Raw genomic sequence first — 23,368 nt, 5'->3', positions numbered from 1 at the left:
ACCCCCCTCCCCCCGCCCCCCGAGTGCACAAATTTTTGTGCCCCGGGCCTCTAGTATATAAATAAAAATACTCCCCTACAGAATTGTTCTAAGAGTGGAATAAAAGTAGTAAGTTTCAGTAAATCCAAATTGTCTTCTCTCTTTTAATTAAAATTTGTAGAATAGCCTGATCAGCACCATTTGGTCAAAAAAATCAAAATAAAAATTAGCCACGCTAAGACAATGCTTCTTCATATTATGGCAATAGTTCTATATATATTAAGAAAAAATAGAGAGCTCTCTCCATTCCTCTCTCTCTCTCTCTCTCTCTCTCTGTCTAAAATCAATAAATACAATTAAAAACAAAACAAAACAAAAAAAAAAAAAAAAGAAAAAATAGAGAGAAAGAACCACATTGGCTTTTCCAGATAAAGCTTCCTCATCAAGTTACAATAAAAAAAGAAAAAGAACAGTGAGTGTGTGTGTGTGTGTGTGTGTGTGTGTGTGTGTGATTTCTCCCAAACATTTTTAAATGTTTGACCTGATGTAACAAATTTTTCTTATGGCAAAACAACATGCCATGGCAAATTCTCACTGACATGTATTTTTAATGGACTCGAAGCTGCCAGGAAGCATCCTGAGCCAGAAGCCGCTCGGTTACATTTTCTCAGGGTCCCAGATCAAGTGTGAGGCTGTGGTGAGCCTTCGCTGCGCTGCACTCATTGACTCGGGGGGTGCAGGCACAGTGTGCCACTTCACGCGTGCTCCTCTCTTTCCTGGTACAGATCAGAGCACATTCTCGTGTATCTTCTCTCTCCTTCCTGCTACCCCTTGCTCCTCAGAGGTCACTGTTTCCTCTGCCCTCGTCTAGTTTCCTGTCACCTACCCAGCTTGTGGAGGAGAGACAGGTAGAGCACCCACAGCAGAGGAGCCAAACTCCCACAGGTGAGGCTGGCCTTATCCGGATGAGCAGGCAGCCCGACCTGGGCCATTTGGGTGGCGTCCAGAATGCCTCCTCCATCGCCTGCCAGGCAGCTCTTCCAGTTGAGCTACAGGACCAGAAGGGGGGACAGGGAGTGGTGAGCCAAAGACCACTGAGCCTGCTTCACGTTTTGCTGAAGAGCTAATATGCCTAAGTATTAATTCCGCATTATCTGATATAATAACACCGGAAGTAGTAAGCCTTGCATTTGTATGCGCTTTACAGCTTATAAAGTACTTTTATAAAATTCATCCTCAGAAAAACCTTATGGCAAAGATATGGCAGGTAATATCCTCCTGGAGACTGAGACTTGGGGAGGTTAAGTAATTTCTCAGCCAAGGTCATACTTTTAGTCAGTGTAGAAACCAGGACTCCGGACTCCAGGACCCGAGTTCTGTGTCCTAGACCACAGTTTCAAGTAACTTCACAATCCCCTTGATTCTAGCAACTGAGCCTTTACGAAGAGCATCTCTAGAAAAGTAGAATCTGTGAATTGTAACACTGCCCAACATGGAGCCGAAACTTTGAGTGTCTTGCTGCTCAAGTCACAGAGAAGAGACGCGAGAGTGTTTTCAGCAATGTGTCCCCACCCTCCCCATTACATGCACACGTGCACACATGTTCCTCTGTCCAGGAGGAGCACTGGTTTGGGAGTCAGGAAGCATCAGAATCAATCACTTAGCAAATGGGGGACATCAGGAAGTCAGTCAGCTCCTTGTTCTGGGTCCCCGTTTCTTCTGTGAAATGAGAACTGAGCTAACGTAGCGATGTGTGGGTGGACTGATCACAGAGCAGAGCAGTGAAGCTTAAAGATCTGTTGTGAGCACTCACTGTCCTTCCCATTGCCCCAGGAGGCTGCATATGTGCTAATCAGCATTATTCCATTCACAAGAAAGATGGTACAGCCATCATCATCTGTGGGTTTATCACATCTTATCTGTACTACTTAACTAGTAATGGACTTTGAATTAAACACACTGTATAAGTAGATTACACATCAGTTGTTAACATACAGAGGAAGCCCTAGCCGGTTTGGCTCAATAAATAGAGCATCCGCCCGTGGACTGAAGGGTCGCAGGTTCAATTCTGGTCAAGGGCACGTACCTCAGTCGCAGGCTCCATCCCTGGGCCTGGTCAGGGAGCATGCGGGAGGCAACAGATCAATATGTCCCTCTCACATCGATGTTTCTCTCTCTGGGTCTCTCCCTCTGTCTTCCACGCTCTCTAAAAATCAAGGAGAAAATGTCCTCAGGTGAAGATTAACAACAAAATACAGAGGAAGAAGGCCCCTCCATCTTTGTATGGACTGTCTCAGGATTCTCTTGCTATCTTTACCAAAACGAAAGCAGTGATTTTAAAGAGACACCACTACAACATAAAAAACGCAGTGGTCGCCTCTGGAGCCCCCTCCCTCTGGGTCACCATGCTGTGAGGTGGCCCCAGACCAGAGCTGGTGCTGCAGCTGCTTGTGATGAAATTGTGCATGTTGGTTCTGGTCTTTATATCCATTTCAAAGCAAATGAAACATTACAGGAACAATTATAAATAATTGAGATTGTAAAATCGCCAAGATTAAATTCTAGGTAGGGCACAAAATATCTTTTAATGCCACTTTAGTCCTTTTCCATTCGGCAAACAAAACTTCTTGGCTGGCTACCTGGACTTTCACAATAACGCAGTCTAGCACGTGGCCCAAGCTGTGAGGGTTCACTGCTCAAGTGACTGAAAAGTGCTCCTCGAGTGAGAGGCTGTCAAGCCAGGGTTTGGGGTACTCCAAACCCCCACAGTTTCTCTGCGTAGGGTGACTGTCGTCCTCTCTTTCTCTGAGCTAGTGATGAGGGCCTCCTTAACTGCCCAGCCACCTCCCTCCATGGTGACATCATGAAGACCTTCTGCCTCATGTTCCTGTCTTGGCCCCAAACAGCTTCCTCCCTAGGCCTCCCCAGCGCCTCACTGATGTTCTGTGCCGGCCACGGACATGCTGTTAGGACAACCGGGGTTTTAGTCCGTCTGACGTTGTAATGAGTAATAATTACTGCTGTGTGCTCTCAGTCACCTCTCAGCTCCATCGTACATCCTGTGTTCTCCATTTCTCATGGTTCCAGGATGACATCAGGGTTTTTTCCATCTTGTCTCTTGTAAACTTGCATTCTTCTTTGATTAAATATATCTTCTTCTTTTTTCATCATGGTGAAGCATTTATGCTTATTTATGGTAGCATGAGCCAAAGGGAGGCCTTTCTTTATGGCATTTTCACTTTTTCCCTCAATTTAGTTACTAGCAGACTCTAAGCCTATACAGCCAGTTATTATTGGTAAGAATGTTTTCCCTTAGTAAAACACAACCAAATAAGATTGGATTAATTTTTATACAATATTTATGGTCAAATTAAATCATAGAATTCCTTACTCCAGTAATTATTGCTTAAAAGCCAATTTATGGGGGGGGGGGTGTTAGGGGGGACTAAGGACACATATGTAATACCTTAATCAATAAAGAAATCTTTTAAAAAGCCAATGTAATTTTTTTTAAATTTGTTTTGTGGAAAATTTTAAATATATACGGACATATAGAGAATAGTATGGTAAATCTACATATAGTATCATTTAGCTTCAACAGTTATCAGCACTTGACCAATCTATACCCTAACTCTCCACCCCTACTGCGACCTTGGATTATTTTGAAGCCAAACCCAGACATGATATCATTTCATTCACAGTGTCCCTATTTTTGATGTAAGATATTTTATGTTTTAAGAATGATGTCTTTGCATGGTGTACAGCGGGTAATCTGGTCAGATTTTTTTCCCATTAGTCTTTTGTAATTAATCATGTATTAGTTTAATGATTAATCTCTCAAGACTTTTTTCTCATCTGTGTAAGTGTATGAATATAAATACACATATAGTTATATTTTATTTGTTTTGTTAAAAATAAAGACGGGTGTCATATACTCTGGATTTTATTACAAAACTGCCCTCTTCACTTATAAATTATAGAAATCTTTCTGTGACAAATCAGAGACCTGCTTCATTCTTTTTAATAGCAGCAGAGTATTTCATCAAGGATCTTTTGAGATAAAATGGAACTTTCATAACAATGGCTTTCCCCTGTTGTTCCATATTGGTAGTTTGCTCTAACCCGTGCTCAAATGCTGCTGTGTGCAGATTTGAGAATCATGTAGGTGAGTAATGGTGGCTCAACGTAATGCTTAAGGAAAATAGGGAACAATATATTTGTTCTGAAAACCGAAAAAGTAAATGGGTGTGTTAGAACGCTGGGCAGTGAGTGTCTTTATGCATAATTGGCATCACTAAAACCTCGCAAAAGCAGGAAAACCAATGAGAGAGACTGTTGCCAGGCTAAAACTCCAACAGAAGGCAGAAGAGATGGGTGGACAGGCGGGGGTGTCGGGCTGTGTGTAAAGGACAACATAATAACAGTAATAATCCCTTACATTTGCACACTTCACAGTTTACACAGGACTTTTATATCCATTTCTAATTTAAGCTACACAATAACCCTGAGCAGCCAAAAATATGCTATAGAATTCCCCATGGGTGGACATTCTAAAATAATGAAAGTGTGGGAATAGCATTATCCTGAAGGCACTGGACAAGGTCCATGGACTGAACCAAAATGTTAAGACCAAGGAAGGTGTAGAAGCAGACTCCAGCCTCACCACGCAGAAGCAGCTGACGGTCTCCTTTAGCCACGTGCTGATAAGCATCTCCCCAAGAATGGGGAATGGGTTGGTGCCAAGAGCTACCAATGGGTAGCTACTGAAGAGCCACTTGGAGAACTGGTCCATGTGCACATCCCCTGACCCTACCCCAAAAGATTCTGATTCAGTGGCTTCGAGATGGAGCCCAGAAGTCATGCATTTATTAAGCTCTCCTAGTGATGTTGACATGCAGCCAAGTGTTTGAACCATTGTTCTGGATGAGTCTCGGAGGGTTTTATTGTATGGGTCCATGGTAAATTGGGCTTACTAAACCCATAAGTCAGTGGACATGGGTAGAGGAAAGAAGGCCAACCAATCTGGCCAGGTAATCTGGTGGACAGAGGGTTTGGCAAGGGGGGAGCTTCCTTTGGGTATAATTTCTAAAGACTTTCAAATAATATTTACAAAGTTCCACACCAAATGCTGTTTTAAAATGAGGTAGGAGCGGGGTAGAGGGTGTCAATGGGGGGGAAAGAGAAGCATCTGTAATACTTTCAACAATAAAAATAAATTTAAAGAAAGAGAGGGGAGAGAGAGAGAGAGAGAGAAAAGAAGGAAGGAAGGAAGGAAGGAAGGAAGGAAGGAAGGAAGGAAGGAAGGAAGGAAGGAAGGAAGGAAGGAAGGAAGGAAGGAGAGAGAGACAGAGAGAGAGAGAGAGAGAGAGAGAGAGAGAGAGAGAGAGAATGAATTGGGGGCTGTGTTGCTATGGACAGTCCTGGCCTAGAGAGGCAACTATTTTAGAGATGATCAAAGCTGGAGGATCCCTGGTAGGGATCCAGTTTACCCAGGGCCCAGTGATGACCTCAGGCTGTGACCTCATCTCTCTGAGCCTCGCTTTCCTCCTCTGGGAAATGTCAGAGCTGTGCCATTCCCATGCATCCTCCTCCTGCAGTCTCCTGGCCCGAGCTCCTCCCAGCCTCTGATTGAATTTCTCCTTCCCCAGTTTCCTCTGTTCTCAGATTGCTCACAGGAATGTAAGCTTTTGTGTAAGTGTGTATGTTCGCATGAATAATTCTGATATATTTGGAAGACATACATACTAGTAGGTGTTCAAAATATACATATGTACATAAACTTCTACTTACTAGTCTCACCAGGAAAATTCCTAGCTTTTCATTGTTTCTTTTCTATCATGTCTTTTTTCTTTCCTGGAAAATGGATTTATGAACTAGACTTGCAACTGAGTGTTTAAGGGAACCCACAAAAATGTTCACCAGCCTGAATGTTCACGTACATGTCCTTTCATGCCACATTTAAAATCTTCTCTACTCCTCCTGTTGCCCTTTGCCATAACTTTGTAATCACCTTGGTTGTAAACATTGATGCTTACCCTTGACGCTGAAGTGTTGTAAAGTGAAAAATACAGCAAAAGAGATAAACCAAAGAACTTATATACGTATATGCAGAGCCCATGGACACGGACAATAGGGTAATGAAGACCTGGGGGGGGGGAGGGAGAAGGGGTAGGTGTTGGAAGGGAGGGGGTAAGGGGGGGAAATGGGAGATACCTATATTACCAACAATAAAAAATATATTTAAAAAAAAACAATTTTTTAAAATAGTAGAGCAAATGGAAATAAGGAGTATGTACTAAGTTATCATGGGGATTGAGGTTCCTTATAACTAAGTTGATTTTTCATCTAATGAGGAAATGGTTTTAGTTGGGGATTTCCCTTATAGAGTATCTGTAAATGCAGCACATTAAAATGATAACCACTGAAACCCTCTTCCATTCCTTTGTAGTGAAAACATTGTTCAACCCAGCTCCCGCCACTGCTGACCTGGACCCCCGGTTCTACACCCTCTCAGATGTGTTCTGCTGCAATGAAACTGAGGTAAGGCTAGACGGTTCTGCGCATTCCAGGGGAAACCAAAGACTTCCATGCTAGTGAATGAAGCAAAGAAGCAGGACTAACCACATCAATGTGATTGCATGTGAATTGGGCCCCGTGAAAACAGCCTTTTCAGTTGATGGGTGTGGAGAAAGGAGATTAGTGAGTCCTGTGGGATGGGGGGGGATGGAGGGGGACTCCCTGAGTCATCACCATAATCTGACACTGATCAAACCTCAGTTGACCTTAGTGCCCTCCCTGCCGTTTTCCTTTTTAATTATTCCATATTCTACAGACTAATTCGTATTAGAGTTGCCTGATTCAGCAGATAAAAATATAGGATGCCCGGTTAAGTTTGAATTTCAGAGAAGCAACAATATACTAAATGTACTTACACTTTAAAATTATTTGTTGTTTCTCTGAAATTCAAATTTAACTGGCATCTAACAACCCTAACAATAGTTAACCCCTGGTGTGTTTGCTGCATCCTACTGAAGATCCTGTGACTGCACTGTGGGCAGACAGGTTTTCCATCGATGCCATGGGAAGACGTTGGGGCCACTCCATTAGGGGAGCACCCTCTCAGTACAGCTGAGGGCCATAACGTATAGCTCTGCAATAAATATATATCAATTTATTCACATTATGCCACTCATTCTAAAGCATTTTAGGAAGGTAATTTTAATATTTCTACCTTTTGTAGCTAAATAGTTTTAGACTAGAGCTCTCAACCACCATTGGGAGGCAGGACATATCATACAAGTCAACATGCGGAGAGACAAAGTTAGTAACTAATAAACTATACTGTAATTTTCCATTTGGTTTGAAGGCTGAATGACGGTTTCTAGGATTTGCCTTTTTGTTAATTCTTAGAATATAAAGTAAACAAGAAAGAAGACTGCCACAGGAGACTAATTTTAACAACCACAATATACTACGCAATATTTTTGAGCAACCACCACAGCCAGGCGTTGTACTAGGTAAAAGGAATTGTGGGAGATAGTGGCCATTGCACAATAAGAGGTTACATTACCCTCAACTGCCAAACTGCCTTCGAATTCCCTGCTAGATACTTACAGAGCCCTGTGTTCTTCAAACACTAATCACAGCTCGAATTACTAGACACTTATGTCTTCTCTACTAAATTATTAGTCCTGTGAGGACAGGAATACCTGTCTTATTCACTGTTGTATCCCCAATGGCTATCTCTATGTGTATAGTTATCTATTGCTGCAGAATAAATTATCCCAAAATTTAGTAGTTTACAACAACAGTAATTATTTATTGTCCCTCACGGATCCTGTGCATCAGGAACTGGCACAGGGCACAGCACAGCTTGTCTCTCCTCCACAATGTATGGGGCCTGGAAGACTCAAAGCTGAGAGCTGGAATCATCTGAAGCCTCCTTCACTCACACGCTTGTAGTCTGATGCTGGCTCTTGGCCAGAACGCGCACACATGGCTTCTCCCTGTGGCCTGGGCTTCCTCACAGTATAGAAGCTGGGTTTCAAGATGGGGGGGGGGGGGGTTGAAGGGAGAGAGGGAGAGGTAAAGATCAATGAAAACCTTATAAAAACAAAAAAGAAAGTGGCCTCCAAGCATAACCGAGTCAGACTGAAAGGGCCTATTGAAAAAAGATGGTAAGGGAGGACATGTTCACGTTAATGAAGCCTGTGCTGCTAGGAAAATGAGCCCAGAATGGACAGACACTGTGGGGTGATTGACAGGCAACAAAAAGGGTTAATCTGGGCATAACTAGAGCAAGCACCGGAAGGGACAGAACCGTCCTGAGGAAGAGGCAGTGCCTGGTTAAAGTGTAAGACAGAAAGACAGGATTTGGTTATAAACCGTTTGAGTCAAAAAGCATCATATAATCCAGTGATTTTCGACCACCTATTTGGAGATGCTGGAAGGGTGCCTGGGCGGTGAGGAAACAGGGCTCAGCCCTTCACACCGACTGTGGCCAGGGACCTTTTTATATCCAGAGAGAAGTACTGATCGGTTTATAAAACCCCTCCTTTTATAAGTCGTGCATGACTGGGAAAGGTCAGAGCTAGAAAGTAGCGGAGACCTGAATGTCATGGCGTTGCTTTTTGTGCTGCATAGCAGTGCCTCTCCTACTCTGCCTCCATCTTCTCCAGCAAAAACAAAGAAATGGGTGGTGCGTAAGCATGGAAGCCTGTAACTAGTCAGATGAGAAAGGCATAGGGCCCAAGAGAGGCCTAGAGGAATCACGTCCTTACGTGTGAAATTCGCAGGTATGATTTATATCATCAAAATCATTGGCCCCTTCCTTTCTCCTCTCCTCCCTCCCCCTTTCCTTTCTTTGTTTTGTAGGATTCTTTGTGCCCCTACCTCTTTATTATGAAAATTACTGTACATACACACAGAAAAGCTGAAAGAGCTCTGATACAGTGAATACTCATATACTCTTCACCTAAAGTTTAGGTCCTAAACCAGTGATGGCGAACCTTTTGAGCTTGGCGTGTCAGCATTTTGAAAAACCCTAACTTAACTCTGGTGCCGTGTCACACATAGAAATTTTTTGATATAGTAAAACAAAGACTTATATTTTTTATATTTATTTTATATATTTAAATGCCATTTAACAAAGAAAAATCAACCAAAAAAATGAGTTCCCGTGTCACCTCCGACACGCGTGTCATAGGTTCGCTGTCCTAAACAGTTGTTTCACATTTTGCTATATTTATTTTTCTGAGCCAGAGTCTATCAAAGTTCTCCACTGCAGTGGTTGTTATGCAAAATAAGGGAGACAGATTCTAGAAAAACAAATCTCATGTGGAAGTGGGCCCAGTCTACTTTTCTCACCACTGTCGCCTTTCACTGCGTGTATTCCAGGCGGAGATTCTCACCAGCCTGGCGGTGAGCAGCCCCGCGGACGCGGGGAAGGCCGCGCTGGTGCTCCTGGAGAGGGGCTGCCGCGTGGTGATCATCACCTTGGGCGCTGCAGGGTGTGTGCTGCTGTCTCAGGCAGAGCCTGTTCCAAAGTACATTCCCACGGAGAAGGTCAAGGCTGTGGATACCACGGTAGGTTCTACGTTTCAGAATCGTTTTTGGCCTCGAGAACACATTTAGTCACTAACGTACTGCACTGCACTTTCTGTGTCATAAGGTAACGGCTCCAGGAGGTGATATGGTAGAAAAGAAAAACAACCAGGCAGGAGAACCATATCCTAATCCCTTTCTAACCAACTATAGAACTTTCGACAAGTCACTTAAGCTCTCTCATCCATCTAATTGGAATATCAGTAAAGTTATACCTGTATTACCTATATTCGTTTATGTTTTCAATAAGTATTTATTGAATATCTATTATATGCCAGTACAATTAGGCACCAGGGCTATAATGATGAACATGACAGTCTGTGCCTTCAGGGGCTTAGATTTTAGACAGTCAATCACTGGGTCTTACAAACTTCGTGTGGAATGAGACAGCAAGGAGCACTGGCCAGCAGAGCTCATTCCTTCAGCCAACAAGTAGTCACAGCCATCACGTACCGCATGCTTCTGTGTCTCTCTTGCATACATCTCATTTAATCTTCACAAGAATTATAGGAGGTAGGTATGGCCATGCTCCTCGCTTTACAGATTTAAAAATGTGCTCAGGATCATAACGCTGGGAAGTAACAGAGCTGGGGGTTCAACACTAGGCCTGTGGGGACTCCACTACACTTTGTGTGCAAGGCGCTGTGGTAAGGACAGGCGGGGTAAGTGGACAGGTCACGGCTAGCTAACTACAGGGCAGGGATGAGAAGAAACAAGTTGGAAAAAAGGCTCAGTGTTCTGCTAAAGCATCTCTTTATGGCCTAGAATTCAGAAGAGCTGACTAGAAAAGTAAGCACATGTCAGGTACATGAAACGAGAGGAAGAAGAAAAAGGTCAGAATTTTTATTTATAAGAAACTGCTGTGTAATTATTCACAAAACATGTTTTGGTTTTTATACTTTAAAAAGACTTTAAAATATGGGTCATTTATTTAAAAAGAAGCCTAAGAGGATCTGATGGAGTTTTAGATACAAACATGCTTTGAAAACTAGTCAGTGCAAGGCATGCTTTTATAACATGAAATTACATTGTCACTGTCTTTCAAAATGTGCTCCATCGGGTATTTGACAGACTGTACGTGGCACTGTCATTCTCTTCCTGTTTAATCATTTGTGAATCCATTAGCTTTTTTTTCTGTTTTGTCAAGATGGACAGGGAAGGTTTCTTATTAGTTCTGAAATTGATCCTGCAGTAGACTACAACTATTCCAGGTCCTGAACTAAAGCAGAAGCGTGTCTTCCTCTCTTGCTGAGCATGAAATGAAGGGGCCCAGCAGTGGCTCAGCCTCAGCCTCAGAGTCTGTGTCAGGCCTACACAGAAATGGGGACTTACTGGGTGCACATAATTAGAAAGTTCAAGAGTATGGCAGAATGCAGAGGCTAACCCGAGTCAAGAAAGTTCAAGAGTATGGCAGAATGCAGAGGCTAACCCGAGTCATGGCATTCGCTCTCGCTCTCGCTCTCCTGTCAGCTCTGCTCCTCAGGTGAGGGTCCCTGGAAGCCCAATGTCACATCCCACCTCTGGTGTCACATGAAAATCAAAGAACTCTTATCAGAGGCTAGGAAGTGGATGCTGGTCAGACAAAAACCACCCGGCTACCACAGAACACTCGTATGGAAGTGCACTGCTTGGGCTGAGACTAAATGACGACGAAACCACCCTGGGAAATGTTCAGATTCAAATCAATAGTAATAACCCTCAGAGTAATTTCCTGTTGAAGGATGGGATTGCATAGATCACGACAGACGACAACTTTGAGCATCTTAAATACAGTGATGGGCACGAAGGAAGTTTTTGCTTTGTTTTGTGTCCTTTCATTTGGTTTCTTAGCATTCCCAGTTAATTTTTAGGCTTTGGAAAGGTAAAACAGTGAGAGTTCAAAGGTGAAACAGTGAAAGTTCAAAGGTGAAACACAGGGAAAGTTCAGAGGACTGTAAAGTTCATTGCTTAATGCTTGGAGGCAGGAGATAGAAAACAGGATCAGGAAGGTCAGGGCACTGGATCAGGATCAGCAAGTCTTTCCTATAAAGGGCCAGATAGTAAATTGGAGGTTTCACAGGCACATACATACATGCTCTGTCTCAGTTACACAACTTTCATGTCTTGGTAGCGTGAAACTATCCAAAAACAACTCTGTATGCTATTGGAATTAGGTTGGTATCTATATATATAAAAGCCTACTGTTCAACCACATGATGTGCACTGACCACCAGGAGACAGATGCTCAATGCACAGGCATGGAAACATGGAACAGACTGATGAATCTCAGAGGAAAGGGAGTAGGGTGGGAAGAGATTAACCAAAGATCTTATATGCATACTAGAGACCCAGTGCACAATTCGTGCACCGGTGGGGTCCCTCAGCCTGGCCTTCAGGGATCAGGCTGAAACCAGCAGTCCAACATCTCCCAAGGGGTCCCGGATTGCGAAAGGGCGCAGGCCAGGCCTAGGGACCCCACCAGTGCATGAATCTGTGCATTGGGCCTCTAGTTTAGTTATAACTGGATTATTTTAAGTCAAGGTGTTAATTGGAATCACCAATGCAATCACTAGGACAAGAACTAAAAACAAAAACAAAACTAAACTAAAAAAATAAATAAGAAAATTAAAACGGTACATTAGAAAATGTCTAACACAAAAGACGCAGTAAAGCAGAAACAGGAATGAAGAAGCTACTGGAGGATAAGCTATTGTAAACTGAAGGATAAAACTAAGAGTGAAAGACATGGGATCTAGAAACAGGCGGTGCAACATAGGAGAGGAGTGCAGTCAAGGATAGTGAAGGAAAGTTCCAGGAAGCAGCTGTGCAGCGAGCTCAGAGCCATTCAGTCCAGATGAAGGCCCTAGGAGGAATGTGTCCCAGAAAAAAAAAGGCGGGGGGAGAGAAAGAAATAGTTAAATATCCATATATTTGAATATGTCCATAATTTGGGGATGAACTCCTAAATTACTATGTAGAAAACTGAGGAAATTTTTTTTTAATTTTTCCTCTAGGTCATCTGGCGTCTAAGGGGAAAAGTATGATTAAGCAAATCTTAGTACACCACATGATTATGAATTTATAGTCATAACAGTATAAGTTCCAATTATTGATTTAACTAAAAATGGATATTATAATCATATTGTGAAGATTGAAAGAAAAAGTGAGTGTGTGTTTGTGTGCACATGGGGGAAGATAAGAGAACTAAATGCTCATCTTCCATAGTTGGAATTCAAGAGATAATAATCAAAAACTGATTTTCAAAATAGCGGTATAATCGCTTCTCGGCCTTTTGGCTAAGATCAAGTGCAAAATAGCGGTATAATGCACATTACCAGAAATAGAAGATAAACACCAGAAGAAACCGCTAAAAGAATTTAAAGTATTTGCCTAGTGGAAATGGTTGTGGAGAGAGATGGAGCATTTATACTTTAAGTCCTATCTTTTTAAATTGCGCATATGGATGGCTCTGATTCTTTTTTTAAGTGACAAAACACAATGAGATGCCATGTCATACCCACTGGGATGGCTATAATCAAAAATAGATAATAACAAGTGCTGACTAGTCTGTGGAGAAATTGGAACCCTCGAGCAAATGCTGGTAGGAATGTAAAATGGTGTAGCCACTATGGAAGACAGTCTGGAAAAGCTTCACGAAGTTAAATTTAGAGTTAGTTGCAATATGACCCAGCAATTCTACTCCTAGCTATATACCCAAGAGAAATGAAAACATATGCCCACACAAGAACTTATACACGAACATTCATAGCAGCATTATTCATAACAGCCCAATATTCATAACAGCCCAAACCTGGAAACAACCCAAATTTTCATCAACAGATGAATGAATAAACAAATTGTGGAATATACTGTGGGGTACCCTTCTAGGTTCTTCTAGCTGGTCTAATAATTAAATCAACATGAGACAGAGTAACAAGAGAAAATAACCAAAATTAATTACACATGTATGGGAACCCCACATACATGAGAGGTTCTGAGACAGAGGTTCTGAGGTACACACGAGCTAAAAATGAGCTAAGAATGAGGGGGCACCTTGGGGCTTCAGAGGGGAGGAAGGCCATTCGCAGGAGGATAAGAAGAGCAATATGTTCAGTAATTAGATGCTTGTCTAAATACCAAAGTTATTTTTGGTAATAACTCTTATTACGGGCAAGGCCCCAAATTTAAATTCTTTAAGGAAGAGTAAAATTTTCTCATGAGCCCACAGAGTCTTGATTGTCTTCAGCTCAAAAAATAATATGCCTGCCAAAGTGGCACATCTTGAGGAGGCCTATTCTGAACCCCTTCAATTCATATAATAGAATGTTATTCAGCCATAGAAAGGAACACTGATGCGTGCTATAGGACAGATGAACATCCAAGACTATACTAAGTAAACAAAGCCAGTCAGAAAGGGCCACATAGTATAAGCTTCCATTTACATGAAATATCCAGAATAGGTAAATCTACGGAAACAACGTAGGTTGACGGTTGGCAGTATCTGGGGAGAGGGGATAATGGGAAGTGATGCTAATGAGTACAGGGTTCCTCTTCGGGGTGATGAAAATGTCCTGGAATCGTGATAGTTGCACAATCTTGTGGATACACTAAAAACCACTGAATTGTGTACTTTTAAAGGGTGACTTTTATGGTATATGAATGATATCTCAATTCAAAAAACAAAGGTAGAACGCAATCCATCTATCCATCTAGGCACCTTAGTAAAGAATGGGTGCTCTTGTGCTGAGGAATCTTCCATGTAATGGCTCTACTGAACCTACCCGAATGGGTGCTCAGCGTCCCCCCAGTAGAGCGGAGGTGACACAGGAACCACGGGTAGTTATTTTCTGGGTGTGGCATCTCCCTCAGCGTTTTTATGCTATCTTTGTCCTCTCAGCCGGCACTCTCATTACTGAAATTCTTGCCTGTGCTGCACACAACTGCTCAGCCTGTTCATAAGTCTGAAAAGAGGAGATAATTGACGTGGTGAGGTGCGAACTCCCAGGGAGGCATTTTCTTCTGAACAAATGGGCTCCTTCACTTTCCTGTCAGGAGGGTGTTACCTGCTCTCGGTCGGTTTGTAACCTTTTCGCTTTTCCCCTCCTCCTAATCCCTTGTCATACACACTTTTTTAAAAATCATGTGCAGCCTAAATAGATAGAATTTTTTAAAAATATTTTTTATTGATTTCAGAGATAAAGGGAGAGGGAAAGAGAGAGAGAAACATCAATGATGAGAAAGAATCCGCTGCCTCCTGCACGCCCCCTACTGGGGTCGAGACTGCAACCCAGGCATGTGCCCTGACCAGGTAGACACTCAGCCACTGAGCCATGCCGGCCAGGCAATTTTTATTTGCCAATCATACCTCAGCAAAGCTGGAAAACATTAAATAAATAAGTCCACCAGGATGGGATGGACGGTGGGAACATCTGGTTGGCACCCTGTCCACTTGATCTGGTTGGTACCCTGTCCACTTGAGATGGACGGCCTGTCCCAGGAGCCATTTCCCGTTCTCCGTACTCAGTGTGCCTCGGTGTTAATAGTTGGATGCATCACTTCTATTTTTATGTTTCCCGTGTACTAGAGTGAGATGGTGGCAGTAGCTGCAGATGTCCTCAGCTCAGTTTGGAAGACATGACAGATGTGTCTCTTCCCATCTCTATGTTGTCTGAATCTCAGCCTCAAAATGACATGGCAGTCATGTCACTCCAGTCCTTCCAACCTGAAGGGTGGGAGCTTTGACATCTTGTGTTCACGGTTGCACAGAATAATCACTTCATAGTCAGAGCTACACACATTTAAGCATGGTAATATTTTAAGATCATTGTGCTAGTGTGATATAATATACTGTAACATTAATTATCCTTGGCCTATAGGGTTCTGTAATATTCCTTATATATAAACTAGAGGCCCGGTGCACAAAATTTGTGCAGTGGGGGTGGGGCGGGGGGGAGCCCTCAGCCCAGCCTGCGCCTTCTCACAGTCCAGGAGCCCTCGGGGGTATGTCCGACTGCAGTGGAGGCGGGAAAGGCTCCCGTCACCACCACTGCATTCTCCAGCCGTGAGTCCAGCTTCTGGCTGAGCAGCGCTCCCCCTGTGGGAGCACACTGACTACCTGCTTTGAGCGTCTGCCCCCTGATGGTCAGTGAGTGTCATAGCGACTGGTCATTCCACTGTTCAGTCAATTTGCGTATTAGCCTTTATTATATAGGATTGCTTTTCTACATGTAAATGGTTATGTCCTAGAACAGTGATGGCGAACCTTTTGAGCTCGGCGTGTCAGCATTTTGAAAAACCCTAACTTAACTCTGGTGCCATGTCACATATAGAAATTTTTTGTTATTTGCAACCATAGTAAAACAAAGACATATTTTTTATATTTATTTTATATATTTAAATGCCATTTAACAAAGAAAAATCAACCAAAAAAATGAGTTCGCGTGTCACCTCTGACACACGTGTCATAGGTTCGCCATCACTGTCCTAGAATATACAGAGACACTCTGATTTTAAGAATTTCGCCCACAGGCTAAATCTGCCTTCTCAAGAATCACTCACTTTGTAATAAATCATCATAATTTACAGTATATAAGTAAGCTGAGAGTAATCAAAAACCAGGGGTATAGGGCTGTAGTCGGCAAACTGCGGCCCCTTGAGTGTGGCTCTCCCACAAAATACCACGTGCGGGAGCGCACATACAGTGCGATTGAAACTTCGTGGCCACACTCAAGGGGCCAAAGAGCCGCATGTGGTTCGTGAGCCGCAGTTTGCCGACCACTGGTATAGGGGATTCTCTTACTTAATCTTTATTTCCCTTTCTATTATATTTGAGTCCTGTAGTATTCACAGTTGCTGGTGAGGCACTGGCTGCAGAGATGCCACCCAAGGGAACACAGAGGGCTTGAGATTCAGCTCTAAAGTGGAGATTGCGCCAGTAGGAAGTGGAAACAGTTTCTGTTAAGTTTGCATGGAAGCACTCGTGAGGGTGGTGACTGCTGGGGCTGATGGGTTACCCAGTGCTTCCCAAGGTCACTTCTCCTGTATTCCCTTCATCCTGAGGTCTGGCCTGCAGCCATCTGAGCTGCGGTCACGGATAGGTTCCTGGTAATCCACCTGCAGGCCTGGAGAAGGGGCCTCAGAATGAAACCTGCTTTGCCAGCACCTTGATCTTGGACTTGTAGCCTCCAGATCTGTGAGAAATACATTTCTGTTGTTTAGGCCACCCAGTCTGTGGTGTTTTATTATGGCGGTTCAATCAGACTAACATGCACAAGAAAACAAATAAATCTGTTTCCAAAGTGACCTAAAGTGAATACTGAAACATCAGCTGTTCTGCAGGAGAAAATGATCTGACGTGAACTAACAGGGTCAGCCTAAACCACCTTTTGGTGAAATGTTCTGAGAGTTCTGCGTGTGGTTTAACTGAAATCATCGGTCCCAGTGGGCAAGGGCAGGTGACGGCCTGAGTTCTCGCCCTGATTTAGCCGTACCTAGCAGGCTGCTGTGGGCAAGCTCAGTATGCCTGGGGCTCAGGCTGCGCACCCAGACGTGATGTGTCTAGAATGGGTGACCTCTGAGCATCTTTGGCCTCTAAAAGTCCTGGTTCTGACACTCTTGGAAATGAGGACCCTCTGGCTAATAATGAAAAGCAGGCACTATTCTGTGCCCGGCACTAGGCTGGACGCTATGCATTATCTCACATGTTCATAACAACCCAGCAATGGGTCCGTGCCCATTTAAGGGAGGAGGAAACAGTGCCCCCAAAGGTAAATGACCTGCCCAGAGTCATACAGCTGGAAAGTAGGCAGAGGCAGGAATTGATTTTAGATCTGTCTGTCTGTCTGTGTACCCCACTTTAACACCCCTATACCCTCCACCGCACCACTCTGACTCTTGATTTCGTGGCAATCTGCCTGGCCTTCAATCTCTCCTGGTATTTGGGCTTCCCGCACTGACTTGCCTTGTCACTTGTCATGATAGAGGCTTTTATAATTGCTTCATTTATCTCGATCTTCAGAAGCTGCCAGATCTGGCAAAGGCATTGCTTGCTTTGTGCAATACAGTGCAGCCTCACTTAAACGCAATAACCCATGCATAGCCCTAGAAACAGTGGTTGGCCCACATAAGCACTCGGTACGTGTTATTTCTCATTAGTAGGTCCCTATGTGTCTGACTGCTCACTTTCCCTGGATCACTTGGGAGTACCAGGTAGCATGTACCAGGGGCTTGCATCACTCACCATTGCGTAGAGTGGATATGACTTTCCTCACTGGAGGGAAACCCAGGTCCCACTCCCATCCAACTCCCGTATCTTCCTATACAGGGCAAGGAGCTGAACTGTGTGGATAGCAGTGTGGCAGGATCGTGGGCCCAGATATCACAGGGGCTGGCAAAGATGATGCTCATTCATTCTTGTCACTGAATGACCAAACCTAGAGGAGAGGTGCACCACCCTTAGAGAATACAGCCAATTCATCTTTTTATTAAACTTCTTTAACTAGGGGGCCTGACATGCTAACTAGAGAGGCTGAGGGAAAGGTAATTCCTCTTTTCTTCGAGTCCCCAAACTATCTCTGTAAGTTTAAGGGGGGAAAAAACACTCCTCTTCCCTGCCTCGCAAACTCCTAGCCATCCCCAGGGTCCAGCTCAAAGTTCTCTGGGGGCAACCCAATGATTAATACAATGCTGGGCATATAGTAACAGGCCCTCCTGAAAAAATGACAGCGTTCTAGTTCCCTCTGAGAAAGTTAGTGTGTGTGTGTGTGTGTGTGTGTGTGTGTGTGTGCCTCACTGTGAGCCCATGTTCTCCAGGGACTGGAGGACCCACAGGACTCCTCATATTCCTGAAATTCTATATTGCATATGCCAAGGGAAAGAATAAAGCTCAGGGAAAAATGCTCTTTTTTAATGATTTGAAAACAAAATAATTACCCACTTTCCCGTTTCAGAAACCTATCAGATTGTTTTGCCTGCAGTCATAGAAAGGCCAGGCCAAAAATAATAATAATAATAATAATAATAATAATAATAATAATAAGTTACAGAGGGAAAATGACATCTCTGAAGTTGGCATCATAAAATAAAGTAAACCCCAATGAGGCTCCGAAATAGCCCTCTTACCCTTAGGAATGATGTCGATAAATGGATGAGACATCTGCAAACTCTGCTGACCCTACTGCCAGAAAAGATGAAGACGACAAAACGTTCTCTGGCTATAAAGAAAGGACAGTGGACAAGGTAATTGCTAGAGAGACTGATGGACAAGGCGCAGGGCACCTGTCATGCCCCGGGGGGTGGGGGGGCAGATTAGCTCTATTGCATTACTTCCACCTCAGCGCATCACCTCATTTACTAGCTAATCAGGCAGAATTAAATATTTTACATTATCTCTCTTAATCCTGCATGGGAGCAGTTGAAAACCCAGGGCTCTAAAAATCTAATTGTCACTGCTTACCAGAAATGTCATCCTCACTTTGAGGAACTGAAACAGGGCCAAACACGAAGCTGTTTTTTCCATTTTCCTAAAGTACCGTCCCTCAGCCAGAACCGGACATGCATCAACTCGTGTCCAGGGCAGTACATTTTAGGGACGCCCGAGGACACCTGGGATCCCTGCCCTGCCTCGGAACTCAAGTATGGCCAGGGACTAAAAGAAGAGAAGAGGGGTGGAGGTAGGATGCAGAGAAACAACAACTCTGAACCATAGCAGAGTCAAGACAGCAAAATCTAAATCTCGATGTGGTGTTCCGTGGGCCTAGATAGCACCTAATTGAAGAGACAGGAAACAGTCCCTCTCCCAATAAGAAGGGGTGGTAGGGGTTGTGGCAGCTTTCCACCCATCTACGACTAAGACTTCTTTTCCTCTCAGCTCCTGCCCCTAAGCCCCACTCTGCCTAGCCTTCAGTCTCTCCTATTAGTGTGATACCCCAGCAGGAGCCGTGGCCGCTTCTGGCCTGCTCCTGGCCGCTCCAGTCACACGCCGGGGAGCAGAGCTGCCGGGACTCTACTGTAGGTCTTCTATGTGGTCCCCATTGCGTGGCGATATCTCCTGGGTAGACCTGAAATTACGAGGGCGTGAGAAAACCACCTGGAGCCAAACCGTAGAGCCTAGTGAGCAGGAGCCGTGCCCACTATCCTCAATGCCCATCGGTGACAGAGGTGGACAGGAAATGAGTAAAACGGGTGTCGTTCATAGCTTGGTGAGCATCTGTCTGCCCTCTGTGTGAAAGTATGTGCTGTAAGTTAGTGGTGTGTTATCCGTGTTGACATGCTCCGTGTGACTAACCTGTTAGTGGCATGAATGCCATGTGTTTACGTGTGCATGTGTGTGTGAGTAGAACGTGCTATAGGGGGACAGTGTAAAGAGGCGAATAGTCACTCTCACTTTTCCTCCTCCCATTCCTTTAAAAACTCGAGGAGTGCCCTGTACTATAGTACAACTCCTGAAAAAGCTGTGTGATTGGGGGAGAGAGGGGCCAGGGGTTAGGTAAATTACATCTCCCCTAAAAGATTCTCTAAAACCTGAAAGTTTTATATCCTTTTCCTTCTTTGGTTAAAATAAACTAAAGTTGACCCCTTTTAAAAGCACTCATTGGGCCTTTTGCTAATGACCCACTGAGCCGTCAAGAAAGGGCAAAGTGAAAACACTACTTTTGGGTGAGGCGGCAGCATGTTGTGTTGTTTTGCTTCAATGGGTGGTGTGACAAGGTGTCCTGCCTTGGGGTAGGGGAAAAAATAATCTACATATATAAAAGCCTAAGTGACCATCCAACCATTCGACCGCCCGACTAGTAGCGATGACGCACACTGACCACCAGGGGGCAGATGCTCAACACAGGAGCTGCCAAGCAACAGCAACTCTGCAGAGTGCCCTCTCGCACTCCAGGCCAAGGGACCCCACCTGCCGGAGGGACCTCCCTCACTCCCCAGATGCCCTTCAAGCCCCAGCACCACCCCAGGTGAGGCGGCCGGCCGGGGAGGGACGGGAGATTGGCTCCAGGGCGTGTCCGACCTGTCTGGCCCAGTCCCACCCTGCCGGCCACCTTCTAATTAATTTCCTTTCAATGCCTCTAGTAATAAAATAAAATAAACCAAAACTGGGAAAAGGAAAAGCATGGTTACGTTTGCTAGATGACTTCCCCATAACTGTTCTGTTCCCAGTCAGGATAATGTTTTTCCCTACTTAGTCCTCGCTTTAACTTTTAGTTTTAGCATGTGAGATCTAACTGCGTAGATTACTTTGTAAGTGAACAGACTGCATCAAAGATTTAACATTTACGACTTCCCTCGGTAGTCCCAAGGCCAATTGGATTGCCTTCCTTCCTTCCTTCTTTTTAAATTATGAAATGTTTTGATTATACTGAAAAGTATGAAGAATAATATCATGCACACCCATGGATCCACCACCCAGCTTTGTTAATTCTTAACTTTTTGCTATTTTTGCTTCAGGTAGTTTTTCATAAATAAAACATTACAAACACAATATGACCTTTTTGCTTAAGGAGTTTAGTGCTATGAAGATTCAGCCTATATCAGAACCTAGCTTGTAGGACACTTGAACAGAAGAGTAGTATTATTTTGTAAGAATTTCTCTTGGCCTCTGCCATTCTGCAGGTTTACTATAGTGAGTCCAGATCTGAATTTATTCTTATTTATACTGCTCATGACTTTGTTCTTCCTGAATCTCAGTATTTGTGTTTCTCATCAATTTTGAGAAACCTTAACCAAATTATTATTTAACTCCCCCCTGTTTTCTCCATCCTCTCCTGAAATCCCTACTAGGTATATGGTAGACCTTCTGGAGATTATAATACGGGAGGCAGGAAGAAGTGTCCATAGACTGTTGCACTGATCTGGTGAGAGATTATGGCCTGGACTAGAGAGGTGGTAACGGGATGTTGAGAAGTGGGTTGAAGAACTCTTAAGAATTCAGAGGACACAATGGTAGTTCATTTCATTTTTTAAAAGGTGGGCGTTGGGGGCGTAAGATGTTTATTTCATGGTCAAAACAAATAGATTATTCTACCAGTCTCAGTGGATCTCAGCATTTTTTTTTTGAGCCCCAACTCACCTAAGAGTTAAGACCTACTCCCATTAGAAACAGCTCATATCATCAGGGATTCTGCAGATGGCACAGGAAGTAATTTACAAAAATAAAATGAAATGAAATGAAATAATGCTCAGGTGATTGCTCTGGGCCTTTGCATTGGGTGTCCTGGCTGACTCTTTGGGGAATCACTGATCTATGCAACAGAGAAGCATTTGGAGCAGAAATTTATCCTGCACTTAAAGTCAATAATATTTGAAGGAAACTCTTGCAACATAACGCGAGTTCTGGTATCTCGCCCTACCACCTGTGCGCAGACACTAGCTTACTCCCAATAGAAGTAACTTCACGTAACTACAGGCTCTCCCCCGATGAAGTGACAAATGAGCCAGTTTGGGATGAATTTGAGTTGTGTAGACAGGAAAACCAGGTATTCCAGCCAAGGCACACACAGTTCGTGTGAATCATCCACACCAGCTTTCAGCAGCAAGAGTCACAGAACAATCACTCAGTTCCTTCCTTCATTTTTACTGTGTAGACCTGGCCCAAGACCCAAGAGTAAAGCAGCAACTGTAAGGAAGCAGCACATTATAAATAACCCAGAGGAGCCTTTTATAACAGCAACTGCCTGCTGATTTTGTGGCCTAACAGCTCAAGCAAAAGGGATATAAGTATAATATTGTGCAATGACTAATTACTCAAAATTTTGTGCATCAGCAGAAGTGGAACCTGCGGTTGGTGCTAATATTATCAAATGCCTTTGCCGTGTAATAATCTGGTAGCCCTGGGTTATTTAGCATGCAATTTTCACAGAGAACAATGATTTTATTTCAAGTGCCTCTCACTGAAATAAAAAAAAGCAGCTGTTAGAAGATGAACATTTGGCAGAAAATATTTCAGCGGAATCATTTGTGAGATACTAAATCATACTGGATTAACTGTTTTCTGTCTAGAATAGTGGAGTCACAAAGAAGAAAGATCGCTGACCACAGAAGACAAGGCCAGTCTTTAGAACCCAGTGAATCATTAACAGACATTTTAGTTTTAAGTGCCACTTATTCACCAATATATGAAGTTATTTATATACAAAGCTCCCATTAATATTGCCTGAAGAATGGGCCTTTTTTATTCCAGTGTTAGCTCATACTCAGGATTCTCCTTCTCTTTCATTAATAATGGAATTCTTTAAATTATAGAATAAATTAGCCCACCACAGACATTTTGGCCAGAATGGGGTTTGTAACCAGTTTTAAGTCTCCGCAGGCCGTTCTCTGTGGCCAGCCAGACAGAAGAGTTGTGAGGCTTGTGACTGGCAGTGGCGCCTGCCGAGCACGTTAGCCCTGACCCTGAACCTGCAGAGGGGCAAGGGCTGCCCACTGGGCTCTGGCCCCAGGGTCCCCCCCACTCGCAGGTTGCCAGAGCAGGGCCAAATCCCAGGTTGACAATAGACCCTCATGTGCTCTTCAGGCTGGCCAACCACTGGTCACACTGGAGGCAAAGGGATGTCATGACATGCTGTGGGCACAGCCAGTTTCAGCCGAAGCACGTTATGCCAGAGCTGCTTTCATGTGGCCATACTGATTCGGGAACATTTTTTACACTAAGTTATTATAACTGAAACATAAACTTCTCCTCTTTTCTAATCAAGCGTACAAAGCGAACAGCTTTACCTTATCGTCGGTTCCCACTCCGGGGGTGGAGTGGGAGATGGGTAAACATTTAAAATGGAGAGTTTTCAGAGATGGCTGAGGATCACCACAG

The 23,368-nt window shown here is 43.8% G+C and overlaps 1 protein-coding gene and 1 non-coding gene across 5 annotated transcripts in view; both read left to right on the top strand.

Moving 5' to 3' along the window:
* The window catches only part of RBKS (ribokinase), a 71,468-nt gene that overhangs the window by 35,659 nt on the left and 12,441 nt on the right, over positions 1-23,368 (top strand). For all 4 annotated transcript variants that reach the window (XM_006099846.3, XM_014465305.2, XM_023763460.1 and 1 more), the window contains 2 exons: positions 6,428-6,519; positions 9,376-9,564. In XM_006099846.3, the coding sequence (XP_006099908.1) occupies positions 6,428-6,519; positions 9,376-9,564 (281 nt within the window). The remainder of the gene's footprint in view (positions 1-6,427; positions 6,520-9,375; positions 9,565-23,368) is intronic.
* On the top strand, positions 20,134-20,269 carry LOC111828130. The gene has a single exon (XR_002831921.1). It is a non-coding gene; the product is annotated as a small nucleolar RNA SNORA21 (small nucleolar RNA).

This window comes from Myotis lucifugus, unplaced genomic scaffold (genome assembly GCF_000147115.1).
Source record: "Myotis lucifugus unplaced genomic scaffold, Myoluc2.0 scaffold_285, whole genome shotgun sequence".
Lineage (NCBI taxonomy): Eukaryota > Metazoa > Chordata > Mammalia > Chiroptera > Vespertilionidae > Myotis > Myotis lucifugus.
The sequence above is the reverse complement of the archived record's forward strand: the minus strand, read 5'-3'. Positions and strand labels throughout refer to the sequence as shown.